The sequence below is a fragment of the Pseudonaja textilis genome, chromosome 3 (assembly GCF_049901715.1).
Source record: "Pseudonaja textilis isolate UNSWEBS1 chromosome 3, rPseTex1.2, whole genome shotgun sequence".
Taxonomy (NCBI): Eukaryota; Metazoa; Chordata; class Lepidosauria; order Squamata; family Elapidae; genus Pseudonaja; species Pseudonaja textilis.
In genome coordinates this window covers 115,922,730-115,942,973 of record NC_141992.1, presented here as the reverse complement: position 1 = coordinate 115,942,973, position 20,244 = coordinate 115,922,730, and the positions used below count along the sequence as shown (strand labels likewise).

The window sequence follows — 20,244 nt, the reverse complement described above, 5'->3', positions numbered from 1 at the left end:
CCGGAGACTCGGCCACTCACCTTGGCTCCCGCGCTCCACGCTGCCACTCTCACTTGGTTGCAGTTGCCGGTCGTGGGCACCAGCGCAGCCCTGGCTTTTACTATTCTCATTGGCTGACTCGTCCAATCGCTCCGGCTGCTGCAATACCTCTTGGGCACTCGGGGCCTCGTTGCCGCCAGCGGGCGCCTCCACCGGCACTACCGTGAAGTTGGTGGGCATAGTAGCGCTTTTTCTACCGGAGCGCTAGCCTGTGTGGCTAAAATCACTTGGACGGATCTAGAGACGCCTCACGTAACCACAACCCGCCGCCTACCCCCTCCCGGGTAGTTGTGGCAGGAAGAGCGGCGAGGGCGGCTCTTTCTTCCCTTTTCTCCGCCTCTCCTCCCCGCCCTTAAGAGCGGCTGCCCGGGCAACAAACCTTGTTTGCCGCCCTCTTTTGCTATCAGTCAGGCAAAAGAGGCGCCTCGCATGAAGGGGCCGTTTCTCCAAAATGGAAAGGCGGGGAGAGAGCGAAGTGCCTTTCTCTTCATATCGGTTACCGGCAACGTCTGTGCATCTTTTCTTTCAATCTGCTGCGTTGGCCTCTCTACACACTTCTGAGAAACACAGGCGTACTCAATATTCCTTCTGTATGCCACTAGTTATCATTATAACTATAGTTATCATTCATAACTATGTTTATATTTATACCTATTATCTTGTAAGTGATTGACAAATCAAATAATAAATAAATAAATAAATAAATAACTTTCACATATAACCCTTAAAGCACTTGATTTTTTTTCGGGGGAGAGGGGGTTGAAAGTGTTTGTCCAGAATGTTACGATTCAACTTTCTAATATGCAAAGTAGTAAGCATTGTGGTTCTAGATTTGTGTCTATCTCTAATAGTCACAGCTGGCCAATACAGTAGGTACAGAACCTGGTTTAGGAAATAATGCTTGTATTTGTTATTTATTTTTTGGTTTGTCAATTGCTTACAAGATAATAGGTATAAGTAAAAACATACTTATGAACACATGGATAAATATAAGAAGAATAAAAGAAACAACAAGACAGGGACGGTAGGCACCTTGGTGCGCTTATGCACGCCCCCTACAGACGGCTTAGGAAGGGATGAGGTTAATACTAGAGAGTCTAAGGTTAAAGTGTTTGGGGAATTAATAAAAAGCTAATCATTAATTTAAAAACATCAAGTCACCAAATTTTTGAATGGAGAACATATAAACCATTTAATCTGGTACTTAATTTTATCTGTCATGGGGAGGAAATAAAAGGGGTTGTTGTATGCACTATCAGGCCAAATCCACATAACCATCCCTGGTGCCAGGCGACTGAAAAGCGGCTAATTTCTATTTACTCACACACTGTGCCCTTTAAGCAGAAAGTACACTAAGCATCTCTGCCTAGATCACTTTGCACTAAATCAAGGAACTGCTGTTGCATTTCCCTATAAGCATCACTGGTTTCATGTAAACTGAGAAACCAGTGCAATCATTTTTCAACTCACTCTATGCCCTTCCCATCTAACGTATGTAGTTGAGTGCATGAAGGCATTGAGCTATCAATGAAAGCCTCTTGTCCAAGCTGGTTCCCAATCATGTGATGGTTGTGATGGTTGGTTGGTCACACATCTCTCAAGCTACAAGTAATGTCATTTCCACCTTTATGTTGTACTGCAACATTGAGTCTAACTCCGTCCTGCTCATGCTGAAAGCTATGTGAACCTTCACCTACCAGTTAATCCAAGGCAATCCTTTAAATTCCCAGGAATGATTGCCATTGTGAGGACAAGTGCCCCATGCAAATACCCAATGGCAAGTTTCAGTCTGACTAAGGTATGACTTTAAGCTTGCCATTGGATACTTTCATGGGGCATTTGTCCTCACAATGGAAACATGGATGGGAGGCTAAATGGTAATATTGAGCAGATATATACTTTGATAATGTGATCTTTGTGGCATTCTTCAATCCTGTGCCCTGCATGTTACAGCGTGAAATGTTTTCAAAGGGACTGTCTTGCTCAACTTCCCCAACATCAGATGCTTGAGAATCCTTAGCCTCCAGGTGTCTTGATTTTATGGTAGAAAAGACATGAATCCCAGCTGAATAAGATAATTCCTTTGAAGGCACTTCATGCTGTGGCATGCAGGGCACAGGACTGAGGCATGGTACAAAGAGCACACTGTCAAGTGCTATATCTGTTCAACATTGCCATTCCTTTACAGGGTGTTGTCCCACAGTTGTCATCACTGACAGAGAAATGTACTGCTTAGCAGCCAGCAGATTTTTGTGGCAGGTGCCTTTCCAGTTCTGCTTTTGTTATAGACAGAAGCATGCAGGTCATTTTACCACTTCTTACTGCGTTTTCTCCCTGAAAGCAGGTTCAGCTATACCACCATCACACCCTTTAGTAACCTAGGTGTGTACGACAGGAGCCAGTCACCAAGGCTCTGCTCTTACTCACAGGTCCCAGTACGCAAGTCATATATCAAACATCACATTGGTCCAGATCTCAACCACAGACACAACTTATACTCTTGCAGTAGATTACTGTGGCATGTTACCTCAGGATGGGAGGCAATAGCTGTATTATTATTTGTACATATTTACATACTTAATATATTGGCAAAGCAATTTGGGAAGTCAACAGAAAACTGCAAGCCATGATCACACAGGCCATACCTGGATGCCTGTAGTTCATCCACCTCCCATGTCCATCACCATTGCACAAATAGGTTTGGTTTATAGTCACTTACTCATGCATCCATTGACTGATGCACATGAATCTTAAAAGTCCCCTGCTTTTTACTTGGATTTCCACATAATTACAGCTAAAGCAGACAAAGCACAAAGCTTTGGTCAATAGCCAGGAAATAATCAAGAATGCCCACAAGGCATTTTCAATCAATATTGGAATATATGGAAACCCAATGAATTTAAAGTAACAGCGAAAGTTTACTGGTTACAATATACATTTGTTCTTTCTCACTGACACCTATCTCTACTTACCAAGTCCTTCTCAACTAGGCTGCCAGTTTGTATTTGGAGGAAGGGAAGTGCCAAAGTCACTTGCAGGATGATTCAAAGAGTTGGTGGACCACTTTTATCACCAAAAGTCTTTGTTTGTTTGATTTATAAGCCTGGTAGCTTCAGTTTTCTATGCAGGATCTTCCTCCATTATCTGCTTCTGGTGATATTTTTCCTTTAATTCTTATTTATTTGTTTTTTTCTTATCTATCTCACCAAGGAATCTTTTTGATAATATTCCTGGCTTTTGTCTTCTCTGCTTTGTTTTTAGGCTTTGCCAGCTTCAGACTAGTATCATATTATGATGTGTGGGCATGTCTTGGAGACAATGACTTCCATGTATCCATAGTAAGTGAACCAAGATGGTTAGAGAGGATATAAGTGGCAACTCCTTACAACAATGAATGAGGTTATAATAGTATGATAGGGTAATATGAGATCAGATCAGATGCATTGAAAGGAAACCCAAGGGTTAAAAAAGAAGCTAACAAAGTAACTGGGTTTATGTGTATTAGGCAATGAAAACTTGTATGAATGTAGTGTATGAACCAAATGAAGTAACCATGCTGTAGAATTTCCAAAGTACAAGTATTACTTTTTTAAAAAATTAGATTACCTTGGCTTATTTTCAGTGGCACAATCTCTAACAAAATTAAGAGCTCAGAAATGTTCTGACTTTCTTCTACAGAAATGTGAGCAGGAGAAGAATAAGCAGTAAAAGCCATTAAGCCTGACCTTTAAACATAAGATAGCAGCTTTTTCTAAAACTAGCTTGGCTGGTGAAATCTTTTGAAGTACTCCATGTGAAGATGATGATACCAGCAACACCTCTTTCATTCCTGATATGCCACTATGGAATCTGTGTACACTATTTTGTGTTTGAAAGATAGCACTCTTGTTTATATATAGGACATAAGCCTTTGTTTAAAATAGTTAAAATACTGCATATAGTTCTTAACTTGGAGTTTATACATATAATAACATTACTTTCTAAATTATTATAATATGTTAAAATAATTTTGATATAAAAAACTATTCATAAAGACATATAAAATATATTAAAAGCATGAATGGATCTTGTTAATTAAGACATTAATTAAGAAACAAAACGAATTTTGCTGGGTCATGTAGGAAGTTAAAACCCACCCCTCTCCTAGAAAAATGAAATATTTTAGGAAATATTAAAAAGGCAGAATATTTCCCCTAAAAGAGAAGTAGAAACTCGGAGAGGCAGAAATTCACCCCCCACCCCTTTGTTAATGGGCCATCAAGGCCTGGGCCAGTCTATTCTACATAACAAAGATCTACCTCCTTCAGGCAGAGCCATTTAATTGCCCTTCATTGCACCACATAACAAGTTTCAACCAAACTTAGCACAGTCAACCTACAAAGCTAGCTATGACCTCTGACAGCAACCATCAGGATATTCTTCCTGTGCCCCAGGAAGTTCAAAGGCCAGAGAGGCATAAAACCCAGGGATTCTCAGCATCTCTTCCCTTTTCTTTGCCCAAGAGCTCCAAGGCATGTGACCCTGTTGATCAATTAGCCTTCTTTCCAAGGAACTTCTATAGATGTTTCTCTGGATAGATTTTCCCAGTACAAATTTTCTTTTTGACTGTTGGAAGAAATGTTCATCTGGGTTCAGTTTCCAAGTGGGGAGAAAGACACTGGAATCATAGGGAAGAAATGCTGAGAGTCACTGGGTTTTATGCCCTCTCTAAACTTTGAACTTCCTGGGGCACAGGAAGAGTATCCTGATTGGTTGCTGTCAGGGGGTCATAGCTAGCTCTGTAAGTTGTCTGTGTGTTATGTTTGGTTGAGTCCTGCTGGGTGATGCAATCTTCCCAGGTGTTGTTAGATGGGTCCACGTGTGAAGGAGAGGCAGGACATGGCAGTAACTGTAAAGATGTCTTTATTGTGGTTAAATCCCAAAAGGCTGCTCAATTGCGGCAGGCGCTGGCTTTTGTAGCCGGTGCAGTCCAAAGCTTCAGCCACTGTTGGGACATTATTTTTCCCACCGGTGGCTGGACCAATGAGAGGAGTCTGTTAGTCTGAATGAAAGCCCTCACCAGAAGCTAGGTGTGGTGGCCAGGATTGGACAAAGAGATAGAACCTGGGTTGCCACCTGCACCTCCTGCCAAGAAACCAGACCGGCACCCCCAGCAGAAACCCCCAAAAGTGGGAAACACCCACAGCCCCATGGGTCTAGGTACACGTTGACTTAACTGGGCTTACTGAGGCATACTCCAAGTGGCTGTAGGTAATTTTAATGAAATCAACCACATCAGAGGCAACCATAAGAGCACTCCAACCAGTAGACGTGGCAGGTTCCAGTCTACTATGGTGAGTGGTAGTTCTCCTCAGAATATTCTGTACTCCATGTGGGTTGTCTTCCTTTCCAGAACTGCGGGAGCCCTGGTAGTCTCTTAACATGATGGTCTGTGGCTCTAGCTGGTCACGCCACTGCTTGGGTTGGAGTTTTTTGAGGGTATCCCACAATATCATAGATGTGTAGGACCCTGAGTCCACCTCCATGCAGCAGGTCTTTCCCTCGATGGAGACCGTAGCCATTATCTTGTTGGTTTCGTAGACATCAGCGTGTCTCACCTGGGTCTGCGTGTAGCCCATGAATGTGAAATGGGCTTCTTCTTCCCTGGTGTCCTCTCTCCTTTTGAATTTCCTGCCAGGGTTCTTCTGCCCCCTGCTTGGCGGCTATGTTGTCTCGTGGGGGACGTTGCTTATCTGCCTTGTTTGCTGGTCAGTTGGATGGCCCAGCATACCTCCACGATGTGGCCTCTGCACTCACATCTCCGGCAAAGAGTGTCCTTGAATTGGCATGCTGAACGGTGGTGGTTTCCACCACAACCCCCGCACTCTCTGCTTCCTGGTTTCCTGCCTGGCTTACTGGCTTTTAGTTTGTAGATGTCTCCGTCGTCGTCGGATGCAGATTCACTAGGTTTGGGGTGGCGATCGGTTACGGTAGCGTGGACTTTCTCTGTTCCCCTGATCTGCGCTGCTGAGTTGTTAGATGACTCCGTGGCTCATGTCTCATCGACAGCTTCTTTGAAGGTGATGTCCTCGCGGGCCAGGAGTTTCTTTTGTAGTATGTGATCCTTTGTCCCCAGGATGATCCGGTCTCTGATCATCCCCTTGGTGTCAGGGAATCTGCAGTTTTTCATGATTCTCCACAAGTCTGCCACAAATGCCTTGACCGTGTCCCCCTCTCTTTGGCTCCGTGTGTAGAAATCGTATTGGCTGGCCAGGTAGGAAGGAGAGGGGCCATAGTGTCCCTTGATGGCCCATTGTAGTTCATCCCAGGGCACAGTCTGTAGGTCATCTGCTACCAGAACATATGCCATTTCATAGATCTCGATTTTGCAGTAAGTTAGGAATAATGCTTTTTTCTGTGCATCGGGAACCGCTTAGAGTCCATTGACTTCCAAGTGCAGGTTAAAACGGCCCATGTAGGAGGACCATTTTTCCTTTGCTGGATCGTAGGGGATTGCCATCGGATGGTGTGCCAGGCTGGTTGCGCGTTGTGCCATGTCAGTCGATGGGTCGCGATGGTTGCGCTGGCCGGTAAAATGGTGTCTGAATCCACGAGGTGTCCTTTGTTCTCTCTGCAGTTCAGGATCCCATCCTCATCGCCAGTGTTAGATGGGTCCACATGTGAATGAGAGGCAGGACAGAGCAGTAACTGGTAAGATGTCTTTATTGTGGTTAAATCCAAAAAAAGGCTGCTCAAGCGCGGCAGGCTTTTTTAGCCGGTGCTGTCCAAAGCTTCAGCCACTGATGGGACTTTATTTTTCTTGCCAGTGGCTGGGCCAGTGAGAGTAGTCTCTTAGCCGACTCCACTCTTTGGCCATATTTGGTCATATGTAACAGGTGCCATGTGGTGAGATGGGTAATCCTATCACGTCCTGAAAGCCATGTCTTAATCCCATCAACCTGGAGCTGAAGTGGGGGTCAGGGAGCTGCAGGAAGCTTCTTTGTCTTTAAAAACATGTTTCTCCTTTTCTCATCTGGGGAAATATAATATTCTGCCTTTTTAATATTTCCTAGAATATTTCATTCTTCTAGGGGAGGGGTGGGTGCTAACTATCTACAAAGGGAAGGCCAATTTTGAGACTGCCAGCTCTAAGTTCTAGCTATAATGGTTGGTTTTACCAGGGTTCCCCAACCATAGTGCTTCAGTAAAGTGATATTGTAAGTCAATGCACAGTAGTTTGTTAGTAGTTTCTACTTAAAGCAGAAAGTAAAACAATGTTGGTGTGTCTATTGGACCAAGAAGGATGGGAAAGTGGATAGCTGCTTGGAAAATGTCCATAATGCATTTGCATATCCAAATGCATTTGCCTCAGCTATTGTACAATTCCCGTATGTCTTCATTTTACAGCATTTTCTGTGGGTGTTGTGGTGACTCCCTGTTGTCATTATCCTTGTCTAGGATCATATGTAAGCTTCCAAGTTCCATCATTTTAATAATGCCTCCTAAAAGCTCCAGAGCACAAGTAACTCCTCTCTGATATTATTCATAAACAGCTACATAGGCCTGAATTCCCCCACAGAGGAGCACTTCTGTCCCATTCTATGAAGTGTACTTTTTAAAAAGTACATTGGAAGGCAAATGAAACAAAGGAACATAAGCAATCACTTTGTAACTATTTGGCTGACACTTGCCACTATTTACATTTAAATTTAACTTCGAAGGCTTTGTAAGGGATTGTGAAAAGTACATTAATCTGTGTAGCAAGCGATTGTATGCTAGAATGAATCAGTAACAAATGTTTGCTTTTAATCTGATTTTGACTGCTTATGTCCCAGAATAAATGTAGAGTGCGTTCTGAAATAAATTAGAATGGAATGTATTCATTTTTTCATACAATTCAAACATTTAAGGTTTATATACTGAGCAGGAGAGGAAGGGAAGGACGAAATACAAAAAGATAAATTTTATAGTACAGTCAGCTTTATTTTCACTTTTACTGTGAAGCTGTATCCTAGATAAATTAATCTGCTCCTCAAGACAGATCTTAGCAATAATAACTGAAGGGAAGGTGCAGGTTTCTCCAGCTTACGTACCACTTTTATATTTAAATTAATAATGTAGCCATTATTTCTACTGGCAGAACTACTTAAAACTTTAGATTAAGTAGTTCTGCCAGTAGAATTACAAGACTACTGCTATTCCTGCTTCTTTCTTTGCACAGTCCTTTTTTTTTCTCCCAATGATCTTGGGTTGCTTCTGGACATGAGAACTCATATTATGTTTTTGTGTTTTATGTCTTTGTTTATACCTGCAGAATAGATTTAATCTTTTAGTTGCAGCTTAGAATGATCCTGGCAATAAGCAATTCAAGGACAATGAGAGGGTTCCGTTTCTCTTTGTTCTGTCTATCAAGACAAACATTTTAGCCACCTACTCAGGAATTTAAAATACCTTGAGGCATACTTGAATTCCCACAACTTTCCTGCAGAATAATTTTCTAGGATTTTCTATCCTTCCTTTTCTCATTGGATTCTTCAATAATGTTTTCATGCTTTCCCACCATCTAATATATCAGAACTAAAGAAATCTGCATAGCTATATGTGCTCATCTTTTTTGTTGTTAATTTTAACTGGGAATACCTAATTTATACTGTATGGGGATGACTACTAGATTAGGGATCACCAACCTTTTGGACCACAGGGACAACTAAATTCATAATTTTAAATCCCTAATAACTAATATGATCTGCCTAATGATTGGCTGGGTGGGTGTGACTAGGTGGTCATGTGACTGGGTGGGTGTGGCCAACTCAATGACACTCACATCAAGGTGCATCTCACCAGCCTCTACTCACCCCTCCCCTCCCAACCACTCCTCACCTGCTCACCCGGGCTCCTTAGGGCCCCAACACAAAGCAGTTGTTGGAGCTAAGAAGCCACCTCAAGAAAGAGATGGCAAACAGCTGGCTCAATTCAAATTGGATCTGGCCAAGAAAGAAGCTCAACAGAAGCACCGCACTGAGGACTTCAGGCATAGGCTTTCCATGCAGAAGGAAGATCTGTGAGAGTGCAATGCCAGGTACTGGCACCTGGGGGCTCAGTGGGCTGATATGGTCAGCCAGTTGCAGGCCATGATGCAGTCCTACTGGAACAAGGCTCTTCATCACCAGGGGCACTTCTCTCCAGCCTTTGCCCAAAGCCCCACACCAGGAAGCTGAAGCAGACCCCAAGTCAGAATTTCTGCCCCCCTCCAACCCACACAAAAAGTCCCCAAAGGGGGAGACTCTCTGTAGCAACACAAATGTTCATTGCATGTATCTGGCCCAGGGGCCATAGTTTGAGGACCCCTGATTTAGTGCAATATAAAAAATGGAAAAATTTTTTTGCCAACCACCAAAATTTTCTTACGGACCACCACTGTACTAGATGGTAATATGTTACAGTTTTCTGGACATATGCCCATGCTGCTATCTTACGGTCATTTGGATTCCTGCAGCATAGATATAGTAGCCCTATTCTAGGAACAAATTTATTCTTAGTCTGCATTGTGATTTAAAGGCAAAATGATGCTATACTTCAGCAGTACATATCCTTATAATTTATTTCTAGCTAGTGCTTTTATGTTTTTGTAATTCCCTTTTATTGTACTTAAACATTACCATAGAAGTTATGTTGGGTGCTTAGGTTTTGGATTTTGGATTGTCAAGCTTATATTAAGTCATGGTTACTATGTAATTTATTCTATAATTAAATATTGCTGGTCTTACAATTTACAGTCTAATCTTTAATCACTACCCCAAAAGTTTCTGGATTATAATGATCAGTTTTCAGCTACATAACTCTATGTATGTCTCTTCTGAAATACATCTAAATGAGTTGAATTGGACTTAACTCCTAGCTACATGTGTATAAGATTGCAATCAACTCTTTAATCTTTCTCAAAGTCAGATTGGGAGTTCTAGTACAAGTGTCATACAGCAGAATGTGCAAAAACATGATCAAATTGCACTGTATCTGGAATGTTATTAGAGAATCAATATTAGCTGCTAAAGTATAATAATATATAGTAATGCAATAGTGATTCTTGATTCTTCTGTAATAGCTAATTCAGATTTATTTAATAGGTGATGTTTATAATATGCTATCATTATAATATTTCAGTATTACTGTACTTGCATTATTTAACATAGTGATTTGTGAGCTGTAGATAATCTATAACAAATAAGGGCCATTGATATGAAAGAGACTTTATGCCATTGTTATTCTGTAGAAGTATTACATTTGTATTTTAGAAGCAATTTAATTTATTGATGGCCATGTGTTGAAGGGTAAAAGGTTATTAACAATTTGGATGATCACAATCTGAGGTCTTGAGCTGTAGCCTACCTAGTTATCTCTCAATTAACTAAAAACTTAATGCAAGTCATAATTATTTAAGTGTAGTAAGATTTAGTAATAAACAAAAAAGGATTACTAAGAATGTTTGCTCTAAGAAATCTGAAGTGCTAAGGCACTTTGAAGTTAGGGAAAATGCTTCTAGATGTGTATTCCTTGCTGCCATTTGATTTAAGAATGATTTGAGATAGCTTTATGAAACATTGTTGGAACAGTGTTATGGACCTTGGACAAATTTCAGATGTCATTGTTTGGCTAGATATTTCAAACCAAAACTAAAAAGGACATGATTATTCTGTAGAAATATAGCATGCAAGTACAAAAGAAAACCAAATGGCATGGGATCCCAAATTTGAATTTTTATTTTATTTCACAAGAATTCTATTCAACCTCATTCTCAAAGATTCTCAGTTGTTTATATTCATAGTAACAACAGCTAATATTCTTTCATTGATCTTCTGAAGCCATTAATAAACCTAAATGCTTACACACAAATTCCTGATTAGGATTTTCCTAGGAAGGAGGCAACAGCAAACTACTTCTGAAAAACTTTGCCAAGAAAACTGTGGAGGCTAATCCTTGTGGGAGTCAGTACTGATTCAAAGGCACACTCACATTCATATGCTGAGGGTATATGGGGGCAAGGAATGAAACTAATCGTTGTCTTGAATCAAAGATGTGTGTGTGTATGTACCTTGAGTCTAATATAAGTGATTTTCACATGGCATCCTTGCAAACTCAGCTATTATGGCTGGTAATTCATGGTATATGGCTTTAGCGTGAACCAACTTACCATATACAGTTTATTTCATAAGCCATAGTTAAACATGCCTGCCAGTATAGTTATATTTGATATGATTCACAAAAGGAGTTAAATCCTTAGGGTAATTATTACTATTGTTTGTATTTATGAATACTGTAGAGAAATGAGGTATGACCGTATATGATCCAATATATTTACAATCTAAATAGAAACAGGAAAATGCTTAGATAAGCAACAGAAGAATATGTGCTTATTTCAATTTACATTGTTTATTTACAATACAGTGGATACTCAAATGTTTATTGTACTTCCCCAGAAAGTGTATATGAGGAAGGACTTAAAAGAAACAAGGGAGATAATTGACTCCATGCACTTGAGAGGTAGTTGCCTTGAAAAGGGCAGCAAGGAGAAATTGGATGGCAGAAGATTGTAGAAAGTTATAAAGGGTGGGAGGGGGAGAGAGAGAGAGAAAGAAAGAGAGAGAGAGAGAGGGAGGGAGGGAGGGAGGAGGAGGAGGAAGAACAAGCTCTTGTTCTTTGACTTTGAAAGTAGAATATGCACTACTGTATTTGTATGCTGTCTGGCCATAAAGCATTTGTTATTGAAATTGTACAATGCAACAATCCATTTCAGTTATCCACCAAACAGAGTGTAGAGGAGAGCCATATTAATTTATGGTAGTTAAAATCAGGAGGAGTCTCATAGCACCTTTTCAAATTAACTCATTTTATTAAAAGATACAATGAGCTGCAGTTCACTTCAGGTTGGGAAGGAAATCCTGCTCATACTTGCTATTCTTTCAATATCCACATGTTTGTCCAAAAAATCTGAACTGAGACCAGGTTAAGATTTGTATGGGAAACTGAGAATTATGCTTTGCACAAGGATCATCATCATAATAACCTACACTGCAAACCTTGAATGTCCCATGTATTTTTACTGGGAAGTAAACTGTTGGAAGAAAGTGGAAAACCCCATGTATTGTTATCAAATACATAGACGGGTGTTTGAAGTAATCAGTGGTTAAACCTGATATAAAGAGAGGTTACTTTTTATAGCATGGCAGCTGGTATTTTGGGGCAGGAGGAATGTGTATCATTCAAAAGGAAACAAGAGGGGTCCTCATTCAAGAAGTATAGGCATTTGTGTATATATACTTGGGTACAAATTTAAACAGTAGCTAAAATAGAAATATATAACTTTCCCTCCTAATGTTTCTTTACTTTTACCTTACTGGATAGCCAATTCTCACAATCTGCCTTCTTTAAGGAAGATACAGACCACCATGGCTGTGTAGAAGGAGAGTTTTAATTATATGCTGTGTTTGGTTCAACAGATACAGCCTGTTATGGTAAACAGAAACAGTCCTGTTCTTTTTTGCATCTGTGTTTGCAAGAAAGAAGTACTGGGTTTGATCATGTTTATTAGCAAAATAATTCTGCAGGTGTTCAAATGTATATCTCCAAAACTTACAATTAAAACTGATATATTAGGGGTTGCTCACTACAGCTTATTTAGCCTGTTAAAATGGTTTCACAGCTTAAATAGACAGAGTTACCTTTTATTTTTATTTTTTTAAAGGGCAATGGTAGGGAATTCTGTTTTTATTTTTTCCCCATTCAAAATGGCTTGAAAATGTCTGGAAAAAAAATTAACAAAACATGTAATGCTAGAAATATGTATGATGATCCTACTGTGGCAGTAAGAGGCAGAAAGCCTCTTCTGGCATTCCTGTAACTGTTATAGCATTTCATTGTAGAGCTTTTCTTCCTTCCCTGTTCTCACAACCATGGATCTCAATAACTGTTACTGGATAACTCTGATTCTAAGATGCAATATGAGAATTAAAATGTCCTGTTTAGAAACAAACTTTTATAGCTTGTTATATGCTATCACTACAGAAAAGGCCACTGCTATGTAAATGAATGCAAATAGTGATATCCCAAAACATATAATAGGGTTAGAAAAGAATTTTCCTAAGGATTTCAGTTTCACTTTGCTATGATCTTATTATTGGAGCATAACTGATAATAAAGTGCCCTTAATTAAAAAAGCAAACAAAACAAAACCATTGCATAACCCTAGATTCTGATGATTGGATAACTGTGCACACTCTTTGGGCAACACTTAATAACCATTTGGGTCTACAGCGTTTTTCTTGGGCTATAAGAATGAGATGCAAAACTCCAAAAAGTCAATAAATAATACCAAAGTGATTCAGAACATTTTCACTCTGTAGCCTAGGTTTGGTAGGGTTATACCCCGCTTTTCTCCTGCAATTTAAAATTAGGACTTATGTTTGGAAGCTTAATGGTACTGTGTAAAAGTTGAACAAGAAGGAAACTAAAACATATTTTTTGCAAAGCAATCTCGTTTTAATGCAACTTCACAGATTATAAGTAATTGTGGCTCTTCTCCAGTAGTTTTTGAGAGGAAATAATAGTGTGGAAGGAGAGTCTTTGGCAAAAAAAATGTGCGCTGGTGTCCTTTCTATAATTTTTATGCTACATGATTTAAAAGTTTCCATGGATATGAAGTTGATATCAATGTGTTAAGGTAATTTCTTCATTTCTAGAGTCCTTGTCAGGCTTCTATGCCTATTTTTTTGTTAGATTTATATCCTGTCTTTCATTTGGGAGACAGAGACAATGCATATAACAGTGCTTTCTCCAATATTTCCCAACAACAGCCCTCTGAGGTAGATTGGCCTGAAGGAAAGTGATTGACTCAAAGTTACTTAGAGAGCTTCTCCTTCTGCAGGTGGATAGAAGAACCTGGCTCTCTTGTGTCTGCCTAATATCTTAATCATTACACCATACTAACTCTTTAGCATGGGAAGCTAATAATTTGTTAGGGTTAACTTTTCTCCTCCATCTGTCCTATCTCTGTTCCCCTTATCCTGCCAATCTTATCTAAATAAAAATGAGTTAGATCTGATGTCCATGACAACAGTTGAAGTCAGAAAAAGCTTTCTAATCCCTTGAGTCTAATACTTCTCTGCCCATGTCAGGACTAGTTTCCTTGGAACACTTGCCAAGATCTGATTTAAGAAGCTGATTGGATTCACAGATATGTACTCCAGGCTGAAGTAATGTGCCAAAATTAAAAGTTTTCTTCTTGACCATTATACACCATTGCCAACTAGCGTATTAAGCAGATTAGATGTATTAAAAACAGTAAGCCCCTTTTTCATTCTCACTGGGTGAAATATTAGTGATGATCTCTTTCTTTCCCATGAAACTAAAAAATGATGCCACACATTACAGAATGACCAAGTCAACTGTTACACAGATGGCAGGAAGTTACCAGCATACTAGTTGTTTGATGTTTACCTGTATTTATATACAAATATATTGTTTCATTCATACTGTAATATACTTTTCCTAAAAGGAAAAAAAAAACCTTACCTAAATATCATGTGTGATCCATAATAGAAGTTTCTTGTTTGTTTAGCATGGGCGTCTGCAAATAACAATCTACATCAAGTGGATCTGAAAATATTCAGAGGAGCAGTTCTGAGGAAGCTCATGGAAGTTCCAAGAATGGTGCTATGTTCAAAACTTCCATTTTCAGTGCCTAAAAGTTTATGAGAAATGCATTTATGCACACTGTCCTTATAGGTTCCTAGTGAACTCTGTTTTCTGACCTTTATATAACAGGATGAGATGCTGTAGCTTCAAAGTATCTCATTGTTTTTGGTTTCTGTATAAATGCTGCAAAACATTATTTGATGACATTCTGATATTTTATAATCTGAATTGTTGTTCGTCAACTATGTATCTGTCATGTATTATAATTAGGTTATGCCCACAGAAGATTCTTTGCAACACTGATGTGCTCTAGAGCAGTGGTCCCCAACCTTTTTTGTACCACGGCCCAGTATCAGCATCCCAAAATGATCCGCGGCCCGGTACCGGCATCAACACGCATAACAAGGCAAGGCGAGCCGAACAAATGGCCAGCCAGCCATCCCCCGCTTCTCCCCACCACCTTCAACTCCTCCTTTGTACCTTAGTTGATGGGCTTTGCTTCGGGACGGCTTTGGGACGGTCACTCAGCTCGCCTTGCCTTGGGTGCTGAAAGAATCCTCGTGCCTTAGTTTCATTTGAAGCCGCCCCCCTTCGATGAAACTAAGGCGCGAGGATTCCTTCAGGACCCAAACACCGCTTTCCAACCAGAAAAGCTCACCCGGAAGCACTTTCTTGTCAAACAAGATGGTGGTGCTCAGCAAACCAGCGGCCCGGCAGGAAATGTTCCACGGACCGGGACCGGTCCGCGGCCCGGTGGTTGGGGACCCCTGCTCTAGAGTCTGTAGTAAGCATCTTGAAACATTACAATTCTCCAGTGGATTAAGCTACAATTTGTAACCAACATAGATGAAAGAAACCTCAGAATCATTATCATTTCCCACAAAACATTGAAAATTAATCCATCTCTTGGAGGTAACTAGTTGTTTGGGCACAACTCAATGAAATGCTAGGAAAATGCTCTTACATTGTAAGTTTTTGACTGTTCTCTGTTGATGGAAAACCTATAAATTTTTCTTTTTATTACAGAAAAACATTGTTCCAGGAAACTGAAGCCAAGAACATTGCTCCAAACACAGGAAGTGTGGGCTTTGCTATAGAAACTGATTTTATAGGGCTTTATTGATGTTTCTCTCATGCAGCATTACGAGCCCAAGATTTTTGACAGACAAACATTGGAAAACTTACAGAAAGTTTAGTAAATAGCAGATGAATTTATAAGGAGCACTGATTAACAGTTAATCATGACCCTGCGTATAAAACTCTGTTATACATAAATACAGAGAATTCAAAGCATATTTAATTTTTAATTTATTGTTATTAGTAACAACATTGCTAAAAAGGACTACAAAAAGAAAAACTGATTCTAAGATAAAATAAGGCTACGAGAAGATGGATCATAAATCAAAACTGTTCCAAATAGGTTTAATGCCAGATAGGACAGAAGTCCTGGTTCTTTGCCCAGTTGTTGAAATATTTAGATAAGAAACTTCAGAATTACAAACTTGTTTATTCCTAGAAACTATTTATTTATTACAGCAATCATTTGGCTGCTATTTGAGCAACAGAAGAATGCATTGGAGCTATATAGGGTAGTTACAACTTTTTTAAAAAAATAAGGGTATTTAATATTGACAATGAAATATAGAGGTTATCAAGATATATTGAAAAGACAAGGGAAAAACTAAATGAGCTAGAATAAACAGTGCTTTTTTCATAAAAATAATTCTGACATTGGCCAGGATTTAACATCTAAAGTAAAGGTCAAAGTAGATGTGATAGGAATAAAAACATGTATGAAAACATGCCTCAGGAAGAAAGACCTGCTCTAGTTACTTATCAAAGTTCACAAAAAGGGCGGCTGTTGAGATAAAAGGGAAGCATGTGTGCAGATTACTGAGCAATTCCTGAGCCAGTTTTCTTTTAGAAAAGTTCACTTCTAGGTTTAGAATTAATACTAGAAAGTGATGTTTTTTAAAAGTAGCAGTTAATTTGGAGGGGAAGGGATGCTGCTCATAACAGCATGTTGTAGTAATTTCACCGGAGGCAGAGATTTTAAAAAAATACTTTTCTGACCAAAGCAAAATGGATGCATTATATTATACATTGGCTTAATGGATCTATTTTACACCTTTTCTGGACAAAAAAAGACTAACAATCATAATCCCTGAAATTGATTATCTTGGTGGAACAAGCCAGCAAAGGCTTGGAAAATTTATGCATACAAGTAGTCCTCCATTTACAACAGTTTGTTTAGTGACCATTCAAAGTTACAATAGCACTGAAAAAAGTGAGATGACAATTTTCCACACTTATGACCATTGCGGCATCCCTATAGTCATATGATCAGAATTTGGACACTTGGCAATTGAGTCATCTTTATCACAGTTGCAGTATCCCTAGGTCAAGTGATGAACTTTTATAACCTCAAAAGCAAAATTAATGGAGAAGCCAGATTCGCTTAACAACCATGTTATTAACTTAATAACTGTGGGGATTCACATAACAACTGTGGTAAGAAAGGTCATAAAATGGGGCAAAGTTCACTTAGTAAATGTTTCATTTAGCAACAGAAATGTTGGGCTCAATTATAATCGTAAGCAGGGGACTATCTAAATTTTGGTACCAATAAGTATCAAATAAGGAGTATTCATACTATCACACTGAGAATCACATTCTGTAGTTTCTGAAACAATTTTGTAAAACTGAAATTTTGGATTAGAATTTATATCACTGCTTAAAAGGGGTTGCATATTGTAGAACAACTTAACTTTTTTATGGAAATTGGTTTTCTATGTTTTCTAAGTATCTAGGTAGATATATTATGGTAAGAGAGGGTAGGAGTATCTGCACCACAGATAGTGAAGCTAATTAACATAACTCAATTTGCAGATTTTTTTTGACCAAGCAGGGAACAGCAAAAGAAAAGGAATACAAGACTTTAATTATTACTTGCTGGCAAAATCAGGACAACAACTGCCAGTCTGCTCTTAGCCGGTAATTGGCGATTAACAGCAGAAAACAAGCTGGCCCGTATGTTTTTTTGCCAGCAAGCAAGGAATAAGAGGTGATTTGCAATATCTGAGTTTGTGCAATGATGTCACTACATAATCCCTGTCCCCAGTAAGACCAAGATGCAAGAATGTAAGCTTGGACCTACTTTTCTGTGGGCACTCCTGGGGATAAGCAATGTGGTACCCTCCAAACTACAGCTCCTATAATTCTGTCCCAGTGGATTTACTAAGGCCAATAGCAATTTCATCCAAAAGATCTAGAAATCATCAGACTGTTAAATGTAAAAAGTCAAAATTCCATGTACCCCAGAAGATGGGGGTAAACAAAATGCTTCCTCTATTAAGACAGATAGTAGGTATGCCTGGGCAACTTTCTCTCAAGTGGAATGACTGGTGTCAAATTAAGATGCAGATTGCTGCTTTTGTTAGCAGTGTTTGGGAAAATATCTGCTAGGAGTTTAAGAAAAGGAAATTTTGAGTGTTTACTCAGATCCTGCAGAGGGTGCTGTGCAGTGAAAGTGTTGAGTATAGAAGTCTGAGTTTAGAGGCCCGAGTTTCTGATTGGAGAACTTATTGCAAATTCAGGAGAGTACTTGGCTTTATGTAAAGCCAAGATGGCAGCAGAAGGAAAAGGTAAGTGGATTGAGGTGTGGAGAGTACTTTCCTTCCTATATTTTGTTTTCAACCATCACAATCCACAAAAACTTTGCCCTTACTGCTCCCTCTCATCAAGGATGAGAAAAGGATTTTTGTTTTTAAAATGCGCGTATGCAAATTTCAAGTAGTTCTCTTAGTTCAGAGACAGGGTTAAATTAGCCCAAATAAGTATTTTGAAGGGCAAGATGGCGTCTTCCCATTCCATGTGCAGAAGCAAACTGGAATGGACACATTCCTTGCTTATTTGCTATTTAAGACTGGAAACTTAAGCCCCCTTTTTTGAAGGAGGCCATATCATTCTCTGAAAATAAAATAAAAACATTATCAAACGAGGATGTACTGTGTTCACATTACCCATTTAATCAGGGTTAATAGAATAAATTTAATATTCAGAATTTGGACACAACTGCACATTAGTTATACCAGTCGGTTCTTTTATACATTCATGTCAGATTCAGACATTTGTCCCTAAAAGGGTGAACTAACTGCTAGTATTTTCTGACCAATTTTTTTTTATTCCTTTTCTTGAAGCTTCATGTAAGGCTAATTCAAGAAAAGAAACACGCACATATGTGGAGAGAAATTTAATGAGAAGAAATTGAAGTGTTTTCAAATCAGTTGTTTCTTCTTTTCTTCTTTAACTTCAAAATATGCCTGAAGAAAATTCACCCTTCAACTTTATTGGCAACTGTTTTTCATGTTTTTTAAAATGCAATATTTGTTCCCATTGACGTATAATTCTAGAGAAAACAATTGCTGAAGAAAAATCAGGAAATTGGAAATAGGTTCAGCATTAATTCTTTCACAACTTCTACCTTCACTGCTGCTTTTCAGCTAAATTGGAGAACAATACTTGTTACCTTTCTGAAATATATAGATGTATAGATAGATGGCTGTAGAGATAGAAAGAAAGAGACAGACAGATCTCTCCCTCTCTCTCTCTCAAGTTCATATTGGAAAATATATTTTCCAATATGAACTTGAACATATTTACTTGGAAACAAAAGTTACTGGGTTCAGTGAAATTTGGTTCCAAGCAGGTACTTATTGACCGTGCAATTTGTTCTTTCAGAGATAAGGTATGAAAAATTGGTTTTGCAAATATGCAGAATAGTATGGGTAGAATTGAAGTAATGGTACCCATTAGGGTACTGATTGAGTAGGCACATAGTATTGTCATATACCTTCTATTATTTTCTTAGGTAACAGAAAATTAATTGTACAAACTATACAAGAGCGCTTTAAAAACAAGGAGGACAAAAATATTTAAAATAGGGAGGAAAGTAGAGCAAACTGAATACAAATGATCCTGTTCATATAAATGCATATAAAAAGAGATAGTTTTAATTCTCTGGAAAAACTCTTCTCTTCAACAATTGAATTTACCACTTCAGAAAGTAGGAAAAATGCTATAAAATATTCCCCCCTCCCAACTCCAATTCCTTAGAAACAAGCCAGTGAGCTATAGTCAATAGTTTAGAAAACTGCTGAAGATCAGAAGACCAGGCCAGTTACACTTTCCAATCATGGTTATTCTTTTTTTTTAATTGATTTTTAAAACAATCATGAACATAAAACATTTTTAAAATAAACATGAACAAAACATAAAAACATCAAGCCATCTTCCATATATATACATACAGTGTGCTGGTTGGTTTACAGATTGTTTTGTGCTTCCATTTCGTAGTCTTCAGTTACAATTACATTGTATATACTCTCGTACTTTCAATCAAATATTAAATATATTAATATCATTATTAATCATTTGACTATACTTTTATTCATTCATGTTTTATGAAATAATCATATTTTACTTAATTTGTTTTATAACGGTTCATATTATCATCCCAAATCTATCCTAAAATCATTT

At 38.7% G+C, this 20,244-nt stretch overlaps 1 protein-coding gene across 4 annotated transcripts in view; it reads right to left on the bottom strand.

Annotated features, from left to right (window-relative positions):
* Positions 1–369, bottom strand: part of SLC12A7 (solute carrier family 12 member 7) — a 108,266-nt gene extending 107,897 nt beyond the window's left edge. For 3 of the 4 annotated variants that reach the window (XM_087930683.1, XM_026701019.2, XM_087930685.1), the window contains exon 1: positions 21–368. In XM_087930683.1, coding sequence (XP_087786809.1) covers positions 21–219 — 199 coding nt within the window. In that variant the 5' untranslated portion in view covers positions 220–368. Of the gene's footprint in view, positions 1–20 lie in introns of all 4 variants that reach the window. The other variant, XM_026701020.2, reaches the window with a different exon arrangement.
* Between the last annotated feature and the right edge of the window lie 19,875 nt (positions 370–20,244).